The 25,073-nt window shown below is 45.1% G+C and overlaps 1 protein-coding gene across 1 annotated transcript in view; it reads right to left on the reverse strand.

Annotated features, from left to right (window-relative positions):
- Nucleotides 1–17,819: 17,819 nt before the first annotated feature.
- Nucleotides 17,820–25,073, reverse strand: part of DYRK4 (dual specificity tyrosine phosphorylation regulated kinase 4) — a 35,943-nt gene continuing 28,689 nt past the window's right edge. Inside the window, exons 11-12 of the mRNA XM_030553139.1 lie at nt 18,769–18,938; nt 17,820–18,244 (exon numbers count right to left, since the gene is read on the reverse strand). Coding sequence (XP_030408999.1) covers nt 17,985–18,244; nt 18,769–18,938 — 430 coding nt within the window. The 3' untranslated portion in view covers nt 17,820–17,984. The remainder of the gene's footprint in view (nt 18,245–18,768; nt 18,939–25,073) is intronic.

The following is a 25,073-nucleotide window of genomic DNA, read 5'->3' on the forward strand; positions in this document are numbered from 1 at the left end:
CCTGTCACCCCTGCCCCACAATCCCCACTCATCCCTCTCACCCTGGTGCCAGTCGCCCCTACTTCATGACCCTCCCCATTCTTCTTGTCCTGTGGCCTGCCGCCCCTGCCGCACAACCCACACTCATCCCTCTCACCCTGGGGCCCATCGCCTCTACTCCATGATCCCCCCATCCCTCTCACCCTGGGTCCTGTTGCCCCTTCCCCACGACCCCCCCCATTCCTCTCACCCTGGGGCCTGTCGCCCCTGTCCCACAATCCCCGCACATCCCTCTCACCCTGGGGCCCGTCGCCCCGCCCCGTGACTCCCCATCCCTCTCACCCAGAGGCCTGTCACCCCTGCCCCACGATCCCCCTGCATCCCTCTTACCCTAGGCCTGGTGCCTGAAGGGGTTCCTATGTGTGTCTCATCTGACAAATTTCTGGTGCTAGTGGAGCCCTTAGATTGCTTTGCTTGAGATGTGCCAATGGGCAGTTTCATGGGATTGCCTTACCTCACAATTGTGGGAAAACATTTATCTGCAGGATGGAGTTGCCACATAAAAGAAGGCTTTTTATCTTTACCTACTGCCTCCCGGATCAAGAGTGTTAATGTGGGTAAATGGTGAAAAGTCACTGTGACAATGGGCGCTTACTTGGCAGATCTCCGTGTGTGTGTTCTGAGTCAAATCTGCTAAGTTTGTTGACTAAGGCTATGTCTACACTAGAGAGTTTATAGCAACACAGCTGTACCGATGCAGCTGCACTGCTGTAAGATCTCTCATGCAGCTGCTCTATCTCCCGTCAACATAATTAAACCACCCCCAACAAGAGGTAGTAGCTATGTTGGTGAGAGAAGATCTCCTGCTGACACAGCGCTGTGCACACTACCACTTCTGCCAGCATATCTTATGTCACACAGCTGTGTGTTTTTTTCACACCCGAGTGACATAAATTTTGCCAACATAAGTGGTAGTATAGACATGGACAAATAAGATCTTGCTACTTCTTACTCCTGTTTCCCTTGTAGAGCCACTGCAGCTTGGGAAAAAGGAGCTGGATTCATTCTGCCTCATGCATTGACCACTGCCTTGTTAACAAATGTTAAATGCAGAACCTTTATTGTTGGAGATGCTTGAGCAGGAAGAAAAACCTATCTTGACTCACATTTCCCATATGAATCTGGAAGGACAGCAGCCAGACAATCCATCTCTGTGCTTATAAATTCAGCAGATTTACTCTAGAGTCATGGAGACACAATAAACCTGGAACAGTTTTATATCACTTTTTAGAATCACTTTTCAAAGCAGCACTGTTCTTTAATATTCTATGTGGTAGATCTTAATCTGTGTGTTTCAACAAAGCTCAAAGTGATCTAACTGATGCAGCTGTTTTTTGCTTCAAGACTCAGATCTTCTTTTGTTATTTACTACATGAAGGATGTTACTCAAGTTTTCCTGCACAAAATTGTTTTTGGTAGTAGATACAATATATATAGTGGCAGGGCAAATAAGGCACAATATATTAAGAACATAAGAACATAAGAACATAAGAACGGCCGTACCGGATCAGACCAAAGGTCCATCTAGCCCAGTATCTGTCTACCGACAGTGGCCAATGTCAGGTGCCCCAGAGGGAGTGAAGCTAACAGGCAATGATCAAGTGATCTCTCTCCTGCCATCCATCTCCATCCTCTGATGAACAGAGGTTAGGGACACCATTCTTTACCCTTCCTGGCTAATAGCCATTTATGGACTTAGCCACCATGAATTTATCCAGTTCCCTTTTAAACATTGTTATAGTCCCAGCCTTCACAACCTCCTCAGGTAAGGAGTTCCAGAAGTTGACTGTGCGCTGTGTGAAGAACTTCTTTTTATTTGTTTTAAACCTGCTACCTATTAATTTCATTTGGTGACCCCTAGTTCTTGTATTATGGGAATAAGTAAATAACTTTTCCTTATCCACTTTCTCAACATCACTCATGATTTTATATACCTCTATCATATCCCCCCTTAGTCTCCTCTTTTCCAAGCTGAAGAGTCTAGCCTCTTTAATCTTTCCTCACATGGGACCCTCTCCAAACCCCTAATCATTTTAGTTGCCCTTTTCTGAACCTTTTCTAGTGCTAGAATATCTTTTTTGAGGTGAGGAGACCACATCTGTACACAGTATTCGAGATGTGGGCATACCATGGATTTATATAAGGGCAATAATATATTCTCAGTCTTATTCTCTATCCCCTTTTTAATTATTCCTAACATGTTGTCTGCTTTTTTGACCGCCTCTGCATACTGGGTGGACATCTTCAGAGAACTATCCACGATGATGCCAAGATCTTTTTCCTGACTCGTTGTAGCTAAATTAGCTCCCATCATATTGTATGTATAGTTGGGGTTATTTTTTCCAATGTGCATCACTTTACATTTATCCACATTAAATTTCATTTGCCATTTTGTTGCCCAATCACTTAGTTTTGTGAGATCTTTTTGAAGTTCTTCACAATCTGCTTTGGTCTTAACTATCTTGAGTAGTTTAGTATCATCTGCAAACTTTGCCATTTCACTGTTTACCCCTTTCTCCAGATCATTTATGAATAAATTGAATAGGATTGGTCCTAGGACTGACCCTTGGAGAACACCACTAGTTACCCCTCTCCATTCTGAGAATTTACCATTAATTCCTACCCTTTGTTCCCTGTCTTTTAGCCAGTTCTCAATCCATGAAAGGACCTTCCCTTTTATCCCATGACAGCTTAATTTACGTAAGAGCCTTTGGTGAGGGACCTTGTCAAAGGCTTTCTGGAAATCTAAGTACACTATGTCCACTGGATCGCCCTTGTCCACATGTTTGTTGACCCCTTCAAAGAACTCTAATAGAAGTAAGACACGATTTCCCTTTACAGAAACCATGTTGACTATTGCTCAACAGCTTATGTTTTTCTATGTGTCTGACAATTTTATTCTTAACTATTGTTTCGACTATTGTTCTTAACTATTTGCCCGGTACCGATGTTAGACTTACCAGTCTGTAATTGCCAGGATCACCTCTAGAGCCCTTTGTAAATATTGACATTACATTAGCTAACTTCCAGTCATTGGGTACCGAAGCCAATTTAAAGGACAGGTTACAAACCTTAGTTAATAGTTCTGCAACTTCATATTTGAGTTCTTTCAGAATTCTTGGGTGAATGCCATCTGGTCCCGGTGACTTGTTAATGTTGAGTTTATCAATTAATTCCAAAACCTGCTCTAGTGACACTTCAATCTGTGACAGTTCCTCAGATTTGTCACCTACTAAAGCCAGTTCAGGTTTGGGAATCTCCCTAACATCCTCAGCCCTGAAGACTGAAGCAAAGAATCCATTTAGTTTCTCCGCAATGACTTTATCGTCTTTAAGCACACCTTTTGTATTTTGATCGTCAAGGGGCCCCACTGGTTGTTTTACAGGCTTCCTGTTTCTGATGTACTTAAAAAACATTTTGTTATTACCTTTGGAGTTTTTGGCTAGCCGTTCTTCAAACTCCTCTTTGGCTTTTCTTATTACACTCTTGCACTTAAACTGGCAGTGTTTGTGCTCCTTTCTATTTGCCTCACTAGGATTTGACTTCCACTTTTTAAAGGAAGTCTTTTTATCTCTCACTGCTTCTTTTACATGGTTGTTAAGCCACGGTGGCTCTTTTTTAGTTCTTTTACTGTGTTTCTTAATTTGGGGCATACATTGAAGATGGGCCTCTATTATGGTGTCTTTAAAAAGGGCCCATGCAACTTGCAGGGATTTCACTTTAGTCACTGTACCTTTTAACTTTTGTTTAACTAACCCCTTCATTTTTGTATAGTTCCCCCTTTTGAAATTAAACGCCACAGTGTTGGGCTGTTGAGGTGTGCTTCCCACCACAGGAATGTTGAATGTTATTGTATTATGGTCATTATTTCCAAGCGGTCCTGCTATAGTTGCTTTTTGGACCAGCTCCTGCGCTCCACTCAGGATTAAATATAGAGTTGCCTCTCCCCTTGTGGGTTCCCGAACTAGCTGCTCCATGAAGCAGTCATTTAAAGTATAGAGAAATTTCATCTCTGCATTTCGTCCTGAAGTGAAATGTTTCCAGTCAATGTGGGGATAATTGAAATCCCCCACTATTATTGGGTTCTTAATTTTGATAGCCTCTCTAATTTTCCTTAGCATTTTATCATCACTATTACTGTCCTGGTCAGGTGGTCAATAATAGATCCCTAATGTTATATTTTTATTAGAGCATGACATTTCTATCCATAGCGATTCTATGGAACATGTGGATTCGCTTTAGATTTTTACTTCATTTGAATTTACATTTTCTTTCACATATAGTGCCACTCCTCCCTCTGCAAGACCTGTTCTGTCCTTCCGATATATTTTGTACCCCAGAATGATTGTGTCCCATTGATTGCTCTCAGTCCACCAGGTTTCTGTGATGCCTATTATATCAATATCCTCCTTTATCACAAGGCACTCTAGTTCACCCATCTTATTATTTAGACTTCTAGCATTTGAGTACAAGCACTTTAAAAACTTGTCCTTGTTTATTTGTCTGCCCTTTTCTGATGTGCCAGATTCTTTTTTATGTGACTGTTTATCATCTGATCCGTCCTTTACATTATCCTCTTCTGTCCTTTGTTCCTGACTATAACCTGGAGATTCTGTATCACACTCTCCCCTAAGAGAAGTCTGTATCCGATTCACATGCTCCTCTGCAGCAGTCTGCTTTCCCCCAGCTCCTGGTTTAAAAACTGCTCTACAACCTTTTTAATGTTTAGTGCCAGCAGCCTGGTTCCACTTTGATTTAGGTGGAGCCCATCTCTCCTGTTCAGGCTCCTCCCATCCCAAAAGTTTCCCGAGTTCCTAATGAATGTAAACCCCTCCTCTCTACACCATCGTCTCATCCATGCATTGAGACTCTGAAGCTCTGCCTGCCTACCTGGCCCTGCGTGTTCCTCTAAGGCCTGGGCTCCTGGCTTCTTGCAGGGAGCCTGGCTGCTGCCTGGAGGCTCCCAGCTCCCTGTTCCCCACCGATAGAACAAGAGTTGTGTGGACAGGGCCACCGGGGAAGGAGGGGAGGAGCAAGTGGGGCAATTTGCCCCAGGTCCCAGGCCCGCAGGGGCCCCCACAAGAGTTTTTCGGGGCCCCTGGAGCGGGGTCCTTCACTCGCTCCAGGGGCCCCGGAAAACTCTCGCAGGGCCGGGACCCCCAGAGCTTCTTCTGCTGTGGGTCTTCAGCAGCGGAGAGTCCGGCAGGGGGCCCCCACCGCGGGTTTTCGAGGCACTTCGGGTCTTCGAGGCACTTCGGCGGTGGGTCCCTGAGTGGAAGGACCCCCCCGCAGCCAAATTACCGCCAAAGCAGGGGACCCCCACTGTCAAAGACCCTAGGCCCCCTGAATCCTCTGGGTGGGCCAGGACTGAAGTGTCTTTATCATGAATAATAATGCTTAGCACTTTACACATTCAATGCACTTAAACATTAAATAATTAATTCCCACAACACACGTGACATTCTTGCATGGATCACAGTACTGAAATTGTAGAATGACTTTGTCTAGCAGTTAGGTATTCCTTCATTCTCTTCCTGGAAAACACTGTAAATCTTCAGTGTCTCTGTGTCTGCCACCTGCAGCAGTATGGTGGATTTCATTCTGATATTTCTACAAGGAAAATATGGAAACAGTACTACCACCTTACTTGTCTGTTTCTGTGCCAGTCTCAAGTATTCAAGTGGCTTCATTAGGTCCATTTTTGCCAAAGATTCTATTTTCTTCTGACCCCGTATAATAAATACTTGACACACAGTACTATTGTTAAGAGACTGGTCTTTATTTCCTGGCATTAGCATTAGTGTTACAAATGCTTATCACCCCTATTGCATGACAGAGGTCAGTATCCACTGATGCCTGTGGCAAATGTTACACTCATGGTTTTCCAGACAGTTTTATTCTCTGAAGAATCACAGTAAAAGGAGAAATGGCAGCAGAAGAATTCATGATAAGAATGCTCTTTCTTCAGCTTTCTTGTGCTTTGTTGTGAGAGCTTCTCATCTGCATCATCCCAGAGGAGCACTAACTAGCCTCAGTCTTTCTTTCTGATGTGGGGAAAGGGCATCTAACACTGGTTACTCCTGGGGGTAGTCTGCGCCACTGTATGCATGCAGAATTCATGTTCCCTGCAGATTTCTTTGCTTTCCCATAAAAAACTGATTTTCTGATGGGAAAGCAAAGGGAGCAACAAAAGTGGTCACATGTTCCTCCCCAGCAGTGCAGGGGCATTGTTTTAGGTGCTCAGAACAACTGGCAGAGAGGTAAATCACTGCGGGGTGGAGGGGGCTAGAACGCACTGGCTGATGGCTCCTACCCTGTGCCAGGCTCAGCTACTAGTCTTGGCTGGGCTGCAGCGGGGGGGAGGAGGACGGGACTTCAGAATGTGCTAAAATAACCCTGAAGCAGCCTGATGAACCATCCAGACCCCCACCTTGCTCAGCCCCAACCAGCTGCCCCTGGATCTTCACCCCACCAAGACTCAGATCCCCTCGCTGAGCCCACCACACCCAGACTTCCTGCTGAGCCCTAACTCCCCTGCAGAGTCCATTGCCCCTGCACCCAGAATCCCCCAATGAGCCCCTGTGCATACAGATTCCCACTCACACCTGACCCCTCTTTAAGCTAATCACACTCAGATTGCCCCACACAGAACCTTCTCACCCCACACTGGATCACATCACACTGAGTCCCCTCACACTTGGATCTTGCTGGGCTGAGCCTACCTGCCTACTCCTGTTTTTTCTGGGGATGTTTTTGGGGCAGGGCTGGCCCTTGTACTGTGTCAGGTCAGGTGCAGCCTCACTGCTGAATCCCTGACCTGGAGGGGGAGGGGAGGTTGCAGGGTGATCTCCCAGCTCCATGCAGCCAGTGACCTATGCGTCCCATTGCCACACTGGAGCCTCCACATTTAGTTATTGACAAAATCTGCAGAATTTTGCAGTTTTAAAATATTGTGCATAGAATTTTAATTTTTTTGGCACTGTATTCCCTCAGGAATAATCTCTTGTGAACAAAAAAAAAAAGATGGTTCTTTGCCCCACTGCATGTTTTATTCAGTCATGCAATGCACAAAAGGAAACCACAACACCCACCTCCCCAAACAGAAGCAGCACCCAGAGGCTGCCCATAGGCGATGAACTGCAGCCCTCCCTCCCACACCGAGAAGCACAAGGGGAGGATACCAGGCCGGGGCTCACAGCTCCCTGCCGGCCTTGGGGAGTTAGGATGTGGGAGAAGGTTCCAACCTGGGACAGTGGGTTGGGGTGGGGGTGCAGAGCCTGGGAGGGAGTTAGGGTTCAGGGAGCAGGCTCTGGCCGGTTGGTGCTTACCTCAGGCAGCTCCTGGTTGGTGGCGCAGCAGGGCTCAGGCAGGATCCCTGCCTGCCCTGACTCCACGCAGCTCCTGGAAGTGGCTGGCATGTCCAGCTCCTAGGCACAGAGGTGATCAGGTAGCTCTGCGCCTGCAGGTTCTGCACCCACAGCTTCACCCACAGCAGCACTGGGGGCAGGGGCAGCACACAGTGCTTCCCTGATTGCCCCTGTGCCTAGAGGCTGCATGTGCCAGCTGCTTCCGGGAGCTGCGCAGATTGGGAGACTGCCTTAGCCCCGCCAACTGGACTTTTAACGGCCTGGTCAGCAGAACTGACTGAGTCGCCAACGTCCCTTTTCAACCACGTGTTCTGGTGGAAAACCAGATGCCTGTCAGTCCTAAACTCCAGGGCCTGGCTCCCTGTGCCCAGGGATGGATGGACTCAGCTGTGGGCAGCAGAGCGGATAGCAGGCAGAAGGGTAGGATCGCCCACAGGGTGCCCGGGCATTTGGTACCATGAACAGAGCAGCGATGAAGCAGCTGGCTGAGGGTGTGGCAGGCACTTTGTCAAATACCTGCCCCAGAGAGGTCACCTGAGGCTGCCCATGATGGAGATGGGAGATTTCACAGCCCTAAGCATTGTGAAATTAACCTGGAGGCGCATTGCTCTCCTCTGCCATGTTCCCGCTCGCTGGCATGGCTGGGAAATCCACGGTCTCAAGTGCCCACAGCTCTCCTTCCCCAGAGGCAACTGTCAGTCTGCACTTTTCCCCAGCCACCTGGGCCTTGCCCTGGGGTAAGAGGTAGCAGTAGCAGTAGCAGTAGCCCTGGGAGTGGGTTGAGGTTTAATGGGTTAGGGTAGAGGAGGCTGGGAGCTAGGACTCCTGGGTTCTATCCCCAGCTCCAGGAGAGAAGTGGGATCAAGTGGATTAGAGCATGGAGGGTTGGGTTTCAGGGCTCCTGGATTCTCTTCCTGCCAGTACTTCTTGTGCACAGAACAGAGGCCACCTCTTTGGCCCATCACATGTTTTATTCAGTCAATGCACAAAAGGAAACTGCAATCCCCAGCCCTCCCTCCCCCGCACCCCAAAAAGAAGCAGCAGCTAGTTTCTCCAGGGGGAGGCTCACTGCAGCCCATATGAGCAGAAGGGGATGATGCTGAGCTCCTGGATGACTTTACTGGCCTTAGAAGCTGGGTAGCACTTGGCCCGGGTTAACATTTCCACCACACTCTTGGCATACTTTTTCACCCCCACTCTCAGGGTGCAGGCTCCAGGGGAGCCACACCCAGCCGCAGCTTTCGTCATAGAGATGTCACCTGGATGGGGGGAGAGAGGTGTGATTGGGGGCTCCCACATCCTCACCCAACTCCCATGATGTTTGTCACACACTTCTCTCCCAGCAGGACTGCACCTGGCCGTGGGAGGTGGGTCTAGCTATTAAAGCAGAGGGACTAGGCACCAGGATTCCTGGGTTTTATTGATGCCCCAGAGTGGAGGGGCATGGGGTCTAGTGGATAGAGTGGGGTAGGGTGACCAGATGTCCCGATTTTATAGGGACAGTCCCAATTTTTGGGTCTTTTTCTTATATAGGATCCTATTACCCCCCATCCTCTGTCCCGATTTGTCACACTTGCTGTCTGGTCACCCTAGAGTGGGGGAGTGCTGAGACCTAGTACTTCTGGATTCTATTCCCTGCTATGTGAGGGAAGTGGGGTCCAGTGGTTAGGGGCCTAAATTCCTGGGTTGTGTTCCTGGCTCAGGGAGGGTTTAATGGGTCAGAGGAGGGTGGGGCTGGGAGCCATGACTCTGGGTATCTACCTGCTTGAGACTGTATGCTCCAGACCCCTCCCAGATTTGGTGGAATTGTCCATTGTTAATGTCCCAGTGATCTCAACACAATGATCCTCGGCGCCGGTGCAGGGTAAGGGCTCCATGTCCTTGCAGCGATCTGCCCCCGCGACGTAGCATGATGGGCACTGCCTGCCATTGGGGACAAGACTTACAGTTGGCACAGAGAACAGCCAGAGACACACAGTCAGCCAGGCAAGGGGAGTTACCAGATGCTGGGCTCGATCCCAGCACTGAGAGTGGGGTCTAGTGGTTAGAGTGAGAGGGCTGGGAGCCAGAACTCCTGGGTTCCATCGCTGGTTCTGGGACGAGAATGGGGTCTAGTAGTTGGAGTGGGGGCAGGATCTGGGAGCCAGGACTCCTGACTTCTCTCCATGCAGGTGTGGTCAGAGTAGGGGGTCTAGGTTTGCAGCAGACACACACCTGGGATGGCCCCAGTGTTGCAGCCATCGGTGTCACAGTAGGCGATGTTCACCCGCACGGTGATATTGAGAGGAAAGGCACTGTAAAGGGACCAGGCTCATAGCTCTCGGGTGACAGGCAAGACTTAGCTGCTAAGGGAAATGGAGAATCACCTTTTAGCTCCCCAGTATTCCCACAGCTTCTCCATCCACCCCCTTTGTATCTACCTATCCCACCCCCATATAATCGCATCTACCACTCCCCTGACAGAATCCTCTCTTCTATCCTATCCAGTACCCCAAGTCACCCACTGCAATTCCCCCTGCTCCTCCCATCCCTCATCTATTACATTATCTTCCCAGACTGAGTAGACCAGCTCCAGGGGAGGAGAGTGGGGTCTAGTGGCTAGAGCAAGGGGGCTAGGCACCAGGACTCCTGGGTTCTGTCCCTGCATCCGGGAGAACAATTTCATCTACACTTAATAGGAATCTTGTTGAACCCTCCCAAGTGGGCACAGAGCTGAAGGGTGCCAGAGCACAATTTCTCTTTGGACCTCACATAACAGGGTGCTCCCTGGGAACTGGGAAAATCCCTCCTCAATGCAACCCCCAAGCTCCTCACCCCTCCCCAGGCAGTGCCCAAGGGATAAATACCACCAGGAACCAAGTGGTGGCAATGTGGTAGTTCCTACCACTAATGCCTCCTCACTGAATGTGTGGACAGGTAGATATTAGAGAAATTCTATGTGTTTTTGCAACTATTCTGTCCAATTCCAATTAACTCAATGTATGGGGAAAGGCATCTTGCTAGCTGATTATTTGTATCTTCTTCAAAGCCACAGACACATTTGTTTGCTGCCTGTCTGTGGCTAGAGTAAATTTTCAACTGCAGAGCTGGCTATAACTCGCATGTGCAAACAACCACCACATGACTTTATAAACAGCAAAACAGAATTATGCTTCTTTAGAGAGGGGTTTCTGCCTGGTTTTTGGGCAAACCTTTCATCTGCTCCCCTTTCGGACTTGCTGTTTGGGGACTCTGCCTCCCAGAGTAACATTACCTCACCCATGAGCGAGTTCCTGGCCCACTTTTTGTCTGTGATTGTGTCAATTATCTTCTTCGGAATCTGATTTATGATCGTTAACCATTTCCATATATGGCTTTACGTCACCCTCATGTATGCTAAGAAATCTGGGCTGGCTGAAGAGATCCCATGATTGTTAACTCTTTCCTGTTCAGATTTTGGGAGAGTCTGAATTCATTAAATGCTTTTCATTCATTAAATAAACATAATTTTTAATTGAAGGAAGAAAGAAAACAATTGGTCCACTTTGAGTTTTCTCAGAGCTTTGATCTGGAAACATCACTTCAACCTCAGAACCCCTTCTTCCTGACTTTGCCATCACTCTAGGTGGTAGGAAGGTAATATTATCCCCATCTAATAAGTAGGGAAACTGAGGCACAAAGAAGCTCTAAGTCAGAACCAAGAATACCTCTCAGGAGTCCTGATTCCCAGCCCATTCTAATACACTAGACCACCCTCCCCTCCCAGACTTGGGGATAGAACCCAGGAGTCCTGGCAGATAGCTCAGTGCGAGATGGGCAGGCTAACATTTCCAAGCATGATTACGGGTGGAGAGGGGTGGGAGACGATTTTCCTGGAGCCTGAGAATTTTACGTGATTTCCAAACTTTTCCGGCTCCTTGTCACACATGGAGGAGGAACTAGAAGGACAGATGGATTCACATCCCGAATCCATCATCCAGTGTGACCCACAGCCCACTAGACAGGGCCCTTGTGTGGGATGTGGAAGTCCCAGGGTCAAACCCCTGCTCCCCAAGTCAGCCGGGGGAGACATTGCCCTAGGTTTTCCTCTCACTGGTTTTAGCCACAAATTCCATCCTGACCCGAGAATCTGCCATTGAAAGAGGCATGCTCCCCAGGTGAATTCCCGCCCCCTCCAGTGCCCGGCTCCTTGTGTCCAGAGATGGATGGACTCACCTGTGGTCAGGAGAGCAGACAGCAGGCAGAGGGCCAGGGTTACCCACCTGGTGCCCAGGTGTTTGCTGCCGTGAACAGAGCAGTGATGAAGTAGCTGGCTCTGGGTATGGCAGGCAGGTTGGCAAATACCTGCCCTGGAGAAGTCACCCAAGGCTGCCCCATGGGGCAGATGGGAGATTTCACAGCTCTGAGCATTGCAAAATCAACTCTGAGTCACATTTTTCCCCTGCAGCACATTCCCACCCACCTGCATGGCTGGATGAGCTGCGACCTCAGGTATCCACAGCCCTCCTCCCCCAGGGGAGCTCTGCCAGCCCACACCTCTCCCCAGCCACCTGTACCTTGCCTTCAGGGAGGAGACAGCAGTAAAGGCAGGTTTAGTGGGTTGAGGTTTAGTGAGTTAGAGCAGGGGAGGCTGGGTTTCAGGACTCATGGGTTCTCTTCTGGCCAGTGGTGAACTTTGCTCCTACAACAGCAAAGGGAACATTTTCTAATTCAGGGCTATGCATGCTGCTTATGCATCACACCCTGCCGCTGCTAGCTTGTGAAGTAAGTACCAGATTCTAGAAACAAACAGAGACCTTCCCGATGTTACATTGTGCTCAGACTACTAAGCTGGCTAGAATACTATTTTGCGGGGAGCAACTGGTATAATATTGTTAAACAAAGAATCTGAAGAATTGCAGTAAATAATACACCTCTCAAAATTCAAATGTGAAACCACTTCCAACACTAGATGGCCTCAGAGCATAGGCAGTGAGTTATATGGGCCTGTGGTGCCTGTGCTCCACCAATATTCAGGAACATGGGCCCAGCTCCAAGCAATGTTGGGCTTACATTGTCAGAACCTCTTGTCTATAGGACGGACTGGGGCAACTTCCCGGGCTCCGCCCTTTGGGGGCCCCGTGCTTTGGGGTGCCCCTGCACTTGTGGAGGACACGGGATCCAGGACGGACTGTGGAGTTAGTGGGGGGGCCTGGCACCAGCAGCAGCGAGCGATCAGGCCCCAGCCTGCCCCGCTCTGCCCTGCCCTTGATCTGCCCCCGCCTCCACTCTGCCCTTCCCCCAGCTACTGCCCTCACCCCGCCTCTTTCCAGATTTTGCCCCCTACTCCGAGTGACACTGGGAGCCAGCAGGGCGGGGCAGAGCAGAATGGGGAGGGCTGGGGCCGGGCTGCTCGCTGCTGCTGGCACCAGGCCCCCCGCTAACCCCTGCAGGCTGCCCTGGACCCCGCATCCCCCTGAAGCGCAGGGCATGCCAAAGTGCAGGGCCCGAGGCAGTTGCCCTGGTCTGTCCTATGGACAGGATGGCTCTGCTTGGACCCATTCTGGGCAGAGGCGGCTCTATGTTTTTTGCTGCCCCAAGCACGGCAGTCAGGCGGTCTTCAGCGGTGTTTCTGTGGGTGATCTGATTGTCCCGTGCCTTCGGCACCCTCCGCCAAATTGCCGCCGAAGCCATGGGACCAGCGGACCTCCTGTAGAAACAGCTAACTCCCGCACTCAGGGCGACCAGCATGCTGCCCCCTGCAGCTTGCCGCCCTAGACACGCACTTGCTGTGCTGGTGCCTGGAGCTGCCCCTGACTCTGGGCACCACCAAAAATTATACAAATCTGGCACCCGTGTCTCAGAGTATTAAATGAGGATCTAACAACCAGGGTGCTACGGCATAAATGACTGCTTCTTTTGTTATTTTAAGAATGTAGTGCTTTAAGAATACTACATGAGTAACATGACAATATATTTAGCAACATTAAGTAAATTATACACAATTTAATTTAAGATCAAGTAGGAGAGAGAACAGGGAGTCAGAGTCAGAATTCCTAGGTTTTATTCTTGGCTCTGGCATTGACTTGCTGTGTGACTTTGGATAATTATTAGGGTTGTCAAGCGATTTAAAAAATGAATTGTGATTAATCGTGTGATTAATCGCATTGTTAAACAATAATAGAATATTTTAAAAAACATTTTTGGATGTTTTCTACATTTGCAAATATATTGATTTCAATTAAAATGCAGAATACAAAGTGTGCAGTGCTCATGTTATATTTATTTTTATTACAAATATTTGCACTATAAAAAACGAAAGAAATAGTATTTTTCAGTTCACCTAATACAAGTACTGTAGTGCAATCTCTTTATCGTGAAAGTTGAACTTACAAATGTAGAATCATGTAAAAAAAATAACTGCATCTAAGAATAAAACAGTGTCAAAATTTAGAGTCTACAAGTCCACTCAATCTTATTTTTTGTTCAGCCAATCGCTCAGACAAACAAGTTTGTTTGTATTTGCAGAATATAATGCTGCCCACATCTTGTTCAAAATGTCACCTGAAAGTGACATCAGTTGTTCTCATAGCACTGTTGTAGCTGGTGTCACAAGATATTTACATGCCAGATGTGCTAAAGATTCATATATCCTTTCACGCTTCAACCACCATTCCAGAGGACTTGCGTCCATGGTGATGACGGGTTCTGTTCAATAGCAATCCAAAGCAGTACAGACTAATGCATCTTCATTTTCATCATCTGAGTCAGATGCTACCAGCAGAAGGTTGATTTTCTGTTTTGGTGGTTCGGGTTCTGTAGTTTTTGCATCGGAGTGTTGCTCTTTTAAGACTTTTAAGACTTCTGAAAGCATGCGCCACACCTCATTCCTCTCAGGTTTTGGAAGGCACTTCAGATTCTAAAATCTTGGGTTGAGTGCTGTAGCTAGCTTCAGAAATCTCACAGTGGTACCTTCTTTGCGTTTTGTCAGATCTGCAGCAAAAATGTTCTTAAAATGAACATGTGCTGAGTCATCATCCGAGACTGCTATAACATGAAATATATGGCAGAATGCAGGTAAAATAGAGCCAGAGACATACAATTCTCCCTCATGGAGTTTGGTCACAAATTTAATTAATGCATTATTTTTTCAACAAGCTTCTTCAGAATGGAAGCATGTCTTTTGGAATGATACCCGAAGCATGAAGGGGCATATGAATGTTTAGCGTATCTGGCACATAAATACTTTGCAATGCCAGCTACAAAAGTGCCATGCGAATGCCTGTTCTCAGTTTCTGGTGACATTGTAAATAAGAAGTGGGCAGCATTATGTCCTGTAAATGTAAACAAACTTTTTGTCTTAGCGATGGGCTGAATGAGAAGTAGGACTGAATGGAAATTGTAGGCTGTAAAGTTTTGCATTGTTTTGTTTTTGAGTGCATTTATGTAACAAAAAAAATCTACATTGGTAAGTTGCACTTTCACAATAAAGAGATTGCACTACAGTAATTGTATGAGGTGTATTCCTTATGTTTATCGTTTTACAGTGCAAATATTTGTAATAAAAATAAAAATAATATAAAGTGAGCACTGTACACTTTGTATTCTGTGTTGTATCTGAAATCAATATATTTGAAAATGTAGAAAAACATCCAAAAATATTTAATACATTTCAATTGGTATTCTATCATTAACATTGCGATTAAAACTGTGATTAATAGTGATTCATTTTTTAAATTGCGATTAAATTTTTTAGTTAATCACGTGAATTAACTGTGATTAATCGATAGCCCTAATAATAATACTTATGCAGCCTAATGGGGGGGTGTTGTGGTGCTTAATTTATATCTGCAAAATGCCTTTAGTTCTTGAGTACAAGGTGCTACAAAAGGGCACAGTGTATTATTTACAGACAACAGGTTCCATAATGCATTTTTAAAGAAAGAACTATAAAAAAGGAAAGATAATGTACATTTAATCCTATAGGGATAAAGGTCTGTAAATTGGGCTTCTCAAACTGTGGGTCCTTCAGGTGTTCTTTTGGCTTGCAACAATTTGTCACTTTGCCTGTTCTTAGGTAGAATGAGCAGAGCACTGACCACAGGTGTGCTCTGTATTTTGGAGACTCCTTTTACTGCATGAAGAACAGGAGGGCTACATGTACATGATAGGCCACACCCACTCTTTTCTGTTCAGCAGGAGAACTTGAGAGCCGTGGAGGCACCTGAAGGGAAGAGCTGACTGACTGCCTCTCTAGGGATTTATACCCAATGTTCATCACTGTTGTCTCTGAGCATGAATCTGATCCTTAACTAAAAGATACACTGCCTGGCGAGAGTGAAGGAGCTGACCATGGTTAAGATGGATGTGAAGGCTGATGACCTAACATGAAAAATGTGGAAACAAGGAAGGGAAAATAAGAAACAAATATGGAGCCATGCAACTATACTCAAATACCATCAACATAGACTCTGCCTCTGATCAGTGAGAGGATGGTTAGACTGAATTCCTGTGTCAGATGATTTTCTATGTCACATCATTCTCAGCACTGAGAATGCTCTTGAGATATTCAACAGCAGGTTTACTGAGATACCAGTCTACGTGCCAGAGGATATAATAAAGCTACTGGAAGATGTTCTCTGCAAATCAGATCATCTAGAGAATGTGTCCGTAGTTTCATTCTGGGAACTCCAGTGCAGTCAAGAATGGCTGCAATCTCAATTTGATCCAAACTGGAGCAGACAAATACACAAGTGTGTACCTCTGAGAGGAGAACAGATATTTTAGATGAGAGTAATCTAAGCATCTAAGTCACTAAGCACAATAGCTAGGGAGAATGAATAATAATCAAATTCAAACAGCCTGAATTCCCCCTCTGCCATTCAATTACAGTTCTGAAGGTGGTGATAGTCTGTTTTTCAATGTTTGATTACAGGGATGTCTCAGGTAGTAATCTGTGAGAACTATCAGGAGCGTCCGACAGGTAATCAGCATTTCAGTTGGATACTCATGGGGTTCCCATAGTTTCCAGTATCAAGCAGGAACCTGATGGTATGTAGAGCGTACCTCAAACAGTTCCACTTGCTGAACTCTGTGCTCTCTCTATCTCTGACATCGAATTTATACTCTTGCCTTCATGCCTTTGCTGGCTCTTAGCAGTTCCTTGCACCCTTGCCCTTAGCACAAACATCTTCTAAGATACATGATATAGGCATACTGTAGCTTCCAGAAGAGTTTATCTGGGAGAGGGATAGCTCAGTGGTTTGAGCATTAACCTGCTAAATCCAGGGTTATGAGCTTAATCCTTGAGGGGGCCACTTAGGGATCTAGGGCAAAAATCAGTAGCTGGTCCTGCTAGTGAAGGCAGGAGACTGGAGTCAATGACCTTTCAAGGTCCCTTCCCATTCTAAGAGATAGGTACATCTCCAACTATTAGTTATTTAACACTTCTGTGAGGTCATTGATATAGTCAACCCTCTATTCTGTAGGACATCTCATCTGGTATAGAGCCTCTGGGAAGTCACTAATACAGTCACCCTGTATCCTACAGGACAGTTTGCCTGGCTTGGTCCTTTGTGAGGTCATTGATGTGATCATTCCTATGTCCTGCAGGACTTTTTCCCTGCCAGTAGAACCTATGTGTGATACTGTGACTCCAGTAACCCCCCAATTGCTCTTCTGCTCTGGAAACACTGTGTGATCACTGAGATGGTATTCCCTGTATCCTGCAGGACAACTCCCTTATTATTCTTATTTGTAATACCTATAGCCTCAGTCAGAGATAAGATCCCCATTGTGCTGGGTGCTGTACAGACATGTCAAAAGCTAGGCTAATGACTGGGGCTGGCAGTCATATAAATCTGATTTTGTAATGAATTAAGTCAGCCTCCCTTTGAGGGCTCATTCACCTGGACATTGACTCTCTCTTTCATCCACCCTTCTGGTTTGTTATAAAAAAGGAATGAGATCCCTGTAAAAGGGTGTAATGCACACCATGGCTTGTTAGCCTTCTCTCCTGTTGCCTTTTATAAATACCAGGCCTGCAGTCTTCACCTCACTATAGAACTTAACTTGGGTTTCTAACTCTGTTCAGAGGTGCTGTCAATGGCCCATATCTGACTCTCTCTTCTCAGAATGGGAGACACTATGAGTTTGATTCTCCTCTCATTTCCACTAGTATAAATCCACTAACCTGTGTAGAATTATTTCTGATTTATATTGGTTTAAATGGGATGAGACTCAGAGCCTACAATCTCTGTGATTCTTCTAGGCTTTTAACTCCCCAGAAAAAGGAGTCCTTAAATGCAAGTGCCCAGTATAATATCAAGAATAAGTCTCTATCCACTTCTAGAGTCTCCTTTTTATTAAAAATATTGCTGTGGGTTGTGAAGAATCTCTGATCACAACACGAATGTTGGTAATGTTCAGGAACGTTCAATGCACATTCTGCTTTGGTTACCTGGACTAATCTAGGTTAAAAATGTCTACAAATGTGCACAGCCCATGTGTGGAGAGTTACAATTTAAAATGATGTTCTTGAATATTGTACAGTTAAATGGTTACCTACAAAACATACTAGGCAGGTATAGAAACCAGACCAGTAGCTGCCTGTGCAGAATGTTACTTAATTGGTGGTAAGAACATTGAATTTTTGTGAAGAGCTGTTTCACTGCTGTGTCCTGCTTTGTCTCTTTTGATAGCTTTTTCCACTGGGTTTTCCAGATCTTCCTCTGGAATAACCTGTTTGGTTGTGTTCTGCACTTTATTTTCCATTGTGTCTGAGGAAGATGCATTGAGAGTTAGTCTTTCACTTGCAGCAGTAAGATTTTCAGTCATTTCACATTTTGCTTTATCAACCATATCTTGACAGGTGTTTTCTTCTGTACGAAATAAAATAAAATAAAATGACAGTGTGAAACTGTAATGTGTCCGCAGGCCCACATTAAATTTGCAAAGCGCCAATCAATTATTTCCTCAGCATTTCAAAGGAGCAGAACCACCCAAACCCCATGCATTTTTTTTCTGCCCTAAGAACTAAAGTGCATCATGGACGGATTGTAGATGCTGTCTCTGATTATTTTTCTACCAACATAACTGTATTAAGGCTCTTTCTGCATGAACCTATGGGACTTTAATTGTTATATTTACCTTGTTGGGCTGCAGATAAACTACATGACCCACAGGGTAACCAGGAAAGAAGTAGTGTGGCCAATGGAGGATGCTGTGGCTGTGGGTATGGCCAATGCTTCTATGGAGCATTCCACCATTTTACATTACTTCATCCTTTCTTTTTAACAAAGCAATTTTCTCAAACATGAAGGCCTCTAGAAATCATAACTGCCAACACATACAAGAGATGAATATTATTAAGAATAAAGAACTTCAGGTATTCAGACTACTGCACCTCCTTGTCCAGGCAGTGTGTGTTTATGTACATTCTGCTTCTTCTCTAGTCTGAAGAAGGAACTTTCACTTGCAGAGTCAGGATTTTGTTTTGATTGATGTATTCTTGGTTCCTGGATCCATACGTGCTGCATTGCTTCATCTGGAGTCATGCGAAGGGCAGGTTCCCACCTTAAAATATAAAAACGATAAATAATTATTGAACAGTTTTTTTAAAATACTAAAATTTAAAAATACGTTAAACTTAGGTTAGGCCAGAAAATACTTTCATTGTCTTCAGGAGTATTGAGCCACTAAGACATTTTTCAAATTGACAAAAAGTAAAAAAAACCTGTTTGACTTTATCCATAATCCCATTTGCCAAAACCCTTTTTCTGCTTTCTGCAAATTTGCCTGAGTTACTAATCAAATTCTGTGCAGTATCAAACAGCCAAATTCTTACCACAGATCCTCACATGCAGATCACCGTATTATCAGAGGACTCATTTTGTATATGTGCCCAAGAGCCTTAAAATCCTAAAATGACATTAGCTCCAAAAAAAGGTGTTAGAATTGAGCAGCAGTTGCAATCCACTTGCAGATAGGTATTTCCTCAATTAGTTGCACCTCATACAAACTGTGTCAGCTTCCATTCTTCTGACTAGCCTAATGTCAAAACTGTCCATGGTGTTCATTAGAACTTCACAGAACCATTGTAAGAAAGATACTGGGCCACTACACTGGAATGTTAAAGGGATGTTCCTTGTTAAGGGAAAGATTTTTCTTGTAACTAGATCACCGTTTAAAACAACATAACTGCAAGTTGATATTTACAGAAGAGCAACCCTACAAACAGAGAAGTAAATCCTGAAGCTGTTTTTGAGGTTTTCTTCAGGAAAGTAATAATAACTGGTAACAAGGATCCTGCACAGAAAGTGCTGAACATGGTCCAGAATTCCAACCTGACATAGTGCATAGATAACAATAAAACAGGCAAGGGAGCTGATACTGCTGTCACTTACATGGGTGAAAATCAGGAGTAACTCCTCTGGAGCCAAGTTACATCAATGTAAGTGAGAGCAAAATCTGGTTCATTGTTTTCAAAATTCAATCCTTTGCTGGTTCAAGTTTTTTATTTTGGCTGGTGAATAAAACATTGTTAGTGTGATTATGAACATCCATCATTCTGGTGAAAAGCAGGTAAGTATTTTATGTGTAGGCTGGTAAATCTTCATAACAGTTTTGCAGCAGGACACTACTAAATCCACCTTCCTAGCGACTTTTGTTAGTCTCCACCACTTCTATTTTTCTAGGTAAAAGATCACACTACACACCAGCATGTCTGTGAGGTGCAATCCAGGGAAGTGCTCAGCATTCTCAGCTCTCAAGAGTTTTGCGTCTTCTGCCTCAGTTTGATTCATAATAGGTCACCTTTACTTTGTGATAACAGGACACATTGGCAATGTGCTGGAAAGTCAAGTGCTGCACTTCAGTTGCAAAGGAACGTACAGGGTTGTTGCTGTTTTTTCAGAAAAAAGAATGGAAGGTAGCCATGATATTTGCTAGTACTTATTTATCATTTGCATGGCACCCACAATGTGCAAGACAGTTACTGTGAGGCATGAAGAGAAGGTTTCTATCCTCAAAGGAGACCTTGTGGCACCTTAGAGACTAACGAATTTATTTGGGCATAAACCTTTGTGGGCTAAAACCCGGTTTTAGCCCATGAAAGCTTATGCTTAAATAAATTTATTAGTCTCTAAGGCACCACAAGGTCTTCTCATTGTTTTTGCTGATACAGATTAACACAGCTACCATTCTGAAACCTGTCCTCAAAGGGCTTATGATCTAGATAACCTACCAAAGTTGTATCTTCCTTGAAGATTAACAGAAATTGTTGGCTATTTGCATTCACCAGCAATGAAAAACTTGCAGCTGATCAGTGTCGGTTAAGAGAACAACCTCGACCAGGGGAACCTAGAGGCAGGACTGGCTCTAGACACCAGCAAAGCAAGCAGGTGCTTGGGGTGGCATATTTGCAGGGGCGGCAGGAAACCAACAGGGCTCTGGGAGCTGTAGTTCCTTGGTTAGCTCCCTGCCTATAGAACCAGCCCTGGAGCAGGGAAAGAACTACATTTCCAGCCCTGGAGCAGGGAAAGAACTAGAGGTAAAGAACAACCAGCATTCCCTTGGCAGCGATCAATGGGAAAGGTAGGGGGAGGGAGTGAGGTAGCTGAGACCTCATGCTGCAGCTTACTGTGAATGGAGAGCTCACTGCTAGAGCAGGGTGGCACTGTGAACGGGGGAACAAATATGCCCAAGGAGTAGAAGGCTTTGGCCCAGATATCCCCTTCAGAAGACATTCCCAGACTGGATTAGGGATACTGGTGTGATATCACCTTGCAGCCCCCAAAGAAAGAATAGGGTGGACTAAATGGACAGTGCCCCTCTCTATCTGAAGCCTAGCAAGGGAGGTACCTGGATCCCACTAGAATTTTAAATGAAAAGTAAGGAAGGGGAGGCTGTGCTAGAGGAGCTGGGCGGCTTTAGATACAGTACTAGGCGCGCAGGAGGATTTCCACTTCTGAGCCATGGAAGCAGAAATTGACTTTTCCTTTCCAGATTTAGCTAATATTCAGAAAGGGAATCTAGCACCTGCCTTCCAGATTTGAACATCTCAAAATTCAGGAGTGCTCAAGCTCAGTTTGGACAGCTGTTACTTCATTTCTCCCAAATCAAATATACTGATCCACTGTAACTTGCTGTAGAAAAAGTAGGATAAAATTGAGCAAAAAATGCTTCCCAGTGGTTATTAGGACTGGAATTCCTATTTTCAACAGCCATTGCCTTTTTTTTTTAAAGTTTTATTTGTTTAAAAGGAAGACAGTGACATTGCATTGGCAAATTCCCCATAGAAAGAAAGAGTGGAACAAAAGAATAATAAAGGCACCTCAACTTTTCCTCATTTATGTAGGACAGTCTTATAATATGCATCCAGGTATCCTCCAATCACACAAGTTGAAAATTGTTCCACTTTACTGCAGCTCTGTAACCATATGGGAACCAATCCTGTCTGTGTTCTGTGCACATCCAAAATTCCTGCTGAATGACCTGCCCTGGGAGTGAGTTACCAGTGACCCAGGGCTGGGGCCGCAGGAGGGTGTGGGTGTGAAGGTGGGCAAGAGCTGGGGCAGCAGGGAGTGTGGGGGGAGAGCCCAGGGCTGGGGCAGGGGGAAGCACAAGGCTGGGGTGGGGGGCAGCCAAATTTTTTTTGCTTGGGGCAGCAAAAAGCTTAGAGCCGGCCCTGCCCCTGGCCGATAGGAATCTAGTCGAATAACTGGCATGAAAAAAATGCTATTGAATAATTTTTGAAACCTTTCCATCTACAGTGGCCCAGAACAATGTTTCATTTTTTCATAAATAGAAGTAGTAAAAAGAAAAAAATACCTCCAGGGCAAAAGGCAAAGACTTGTCAGGGATTAAAAAATTGTTAGGTGGAAGGAACAAGAGTTGTATTAAATGACTGATTTTCACAACAAAGAGAGGTTAATAGGTGGTTGCCCCAGGAGTGGGATATAGGCCAGGGTGATTTACTATTATTATTTAACATGTTTCTTACAACAGTGCCTAAGGACCAACCAAGAATGGGACCCCATTGTGCTAAGCATACAGAATAGTAGATGGTCCCTGCCCCAAAGAGCTTACAATCTAAATAAAGAAGACAGACACAGGATGTAGAGCTTTATAAACATTTACTAATTAATCCTTTCATCACCCCAATGAGTTAAGAAAGTCAGTATTAGTATTTCCAATTTAAAGACAGGGAAAACTAATGTGCAGAGAGATTTTGTGCCAGGGTCTACTTGCACTGTGGAGAAATCACACATTTTTTGCGGGTTGATCACAGAATAAGTAGCAAATTTTGAGATGCATTCATATAGTATATTCCATGCCACCCTTACTTCTACATTACTGCTAGCTGCAGTGCTGGCTTCAGAGTGGGGCATCTGACTAGCAGCCACCTCCTTCCGGCTACCCAGGTCTGAAGGCAGCGCAGAAGTAAGGGTGGACAATATTGCAACGCCCCCTACAATAGGCTTGCAATCCCCCTTTGGGTCAGGACCCCCAGTTTGAGAAACGCTGTGTACTTTTGTATACTCTTACCCTAGTGTAAAAGTACACAAAAGACCAGATTTCATGGGGGAGACCAGATTTCTCAGTCCATGACAGATTTTTATGGCTACGAATTTAGTAGACCTTTAGTTATGTGTCTTGCCCAATCTGTACTGTACTTCATACTAAATACAATAGAGTGTTTAAAAGATAAAAGAACTTAGGAGCTTCTGACTCCTGGTTCGATCTCTCCCTAGGCATGTGTGTCCCTAGCCCCCACACTGTCAACAGGACAGACTTATTATTCCCACATACATTAACATTATTATTGCATCCCACCATATTTCTGTCCAGAGGGAGTGTTGTACAAGTGGGACTACTCTTTGAGACACAAATAGCTAAGACTGAAAATGTTCAGGGAAGGGCTAGAAATATCGTGAGACGTAACAGAAGGACATAGATATGAAAGAGTATAGATGTGGAGTGAATTTTGAAAATGCAAAAGCCAGAGGGGTTTTGACTGTGGTATTGAAGCTTCGAAGCACAGAGTAATAACTGATCAGTTCCTCTTATAATATGAGAACAAGGAGTCACTCAGTGAAATGAATTGGTATGTATTCTGAATACAGTTAAAAGCAAGCACTTTTCATAACATGTACTCAGTTTGCACCATTCTCTACCACAGAAGTTCACAGAGTCAAAGACTGAAGTTGTTTAATGAAGTGGGTTTAATGAACTGGATAATAAATAAATGAGCAATTATTTACACTATGAAAATTGATGCTCATGCTCATGCTCTGATTGCCAAAGGGCTCAGAAAAGAATTTTCTTCCTCTCGTACAGCCCTGTGCAATTGCCACAGTTCATTATGGATGATTTTAAACTTCCTCTGCAACTTCAGCTAGTGGCCATTGTTGCAGATAGGGTATTGGAATTGGTGGATCAACACGTTATTCACTGTGACAAATTCTATGTTGTTTATTTTGGGTGCCCAGAATTGTGTACCAAATTTTAATAAGGGGTCTGATTTACAGGAGCTGCTCAGAAACCAGAGCTTCCAGGAAGTTCCACTTATGTCCCAGGGAAGCTGTAAGTACTCTGCACGTCTGAAAATCAAGCTACTTATTTAAATATGGATTTTGGTTCTTAACTTTGGGCATTCAAGTGTGAAAATTTTGGTCCTCACCAGGTGAGGCATTATTCATCATTTTGTCTTGCACTGAATCAGGTTTCTCAAGAAGTACAGATCAGTGCATGTTCAATTATAGGGATTCCTCTAATTTATTCATTTGGGATTCATATTTTTCCCCATTAAAGATCTTTGTTCTCCTTGCTGCCAGTGCAGCTACTTTATCACAAGCAATTCTGTGTCCATAATGATGTGCAATGCTCACCCAAGACTTGATCCTGTAAGGTGCTGAGTGCAGCCTGTGAGATGCAGAACACCATAAATTCCCAGTGAAGTTAACATGAGTTTAAAGTACTTAGCGCCTCAGAGATAGTGCTTAGCACCTTGGAAAATCAGGACCTGACTCACTCCCCACAGCAAATCAGATTACCTCTGCAACGCTTCCAGGGTACTTTAGCATGAAGGCAGAGAATCTTAAATTTGCTCCAAAAAAGAACAATTACTTTCCTAACAGTAACTGTGGTTCTTCAAGATGTTTTGTGCACATGGATTCCACTTTTGGTATGCATGTGCCCCACACATGCAAGATTGGAGTCATTTGGCCAGCAGTATCTGCTGGCAGTGTGCCTTCACCCTAGAAGTCCTTGCACCCCTCCCCACCTGAGGACATAAAGGGCAGAGAGCAGGCCCTTAGTTCCTTTGACAGTACAGAATTCCAGAGGAATAAGGACTCTCTAGTAGCAAGGATGGAGGGTAGGTTGTGGGATCCATGATTACGAAGCACCTTGAGGAACCACAGTTACCATAAAGTAAATATCCTTTCTTCGTCGGTTTTTGTCCACATGGATCCCAGTCTTGGAGTCTAACAAGTAATGATTGTTTGCTCAGAGATGGGTGCTAGGAGTCCTACTGGAACAAGGATTATAGGTCAGCCCTACCAAAGTGGAAATCCAATCTGGAAGCCTCTACCAAAAAATAGCATCTTGTATAAACATGGGCTGAGCTCCATGTAGCTACCCTACACATTTTGGAAATAGGGACATTCCTCAAACAGGCAGCTGAGGCTGCCTGAGTTCTAGCACAAT

Source organism: Gopherus evgoodei, chromosome 1 (assembly GCF_007399415.2).
Source record: "Gopherus evgoodei ecotype Sinaloan lineage chromosome 1, rGopEvg1_v1.p, whole genome shotgun sequence".
NCBI classification, from domain to species: Eukaryota; Metazoa; Chordata; order Testudines; family Testudinidae; genus Gopherus; species Gopherus evgoodei.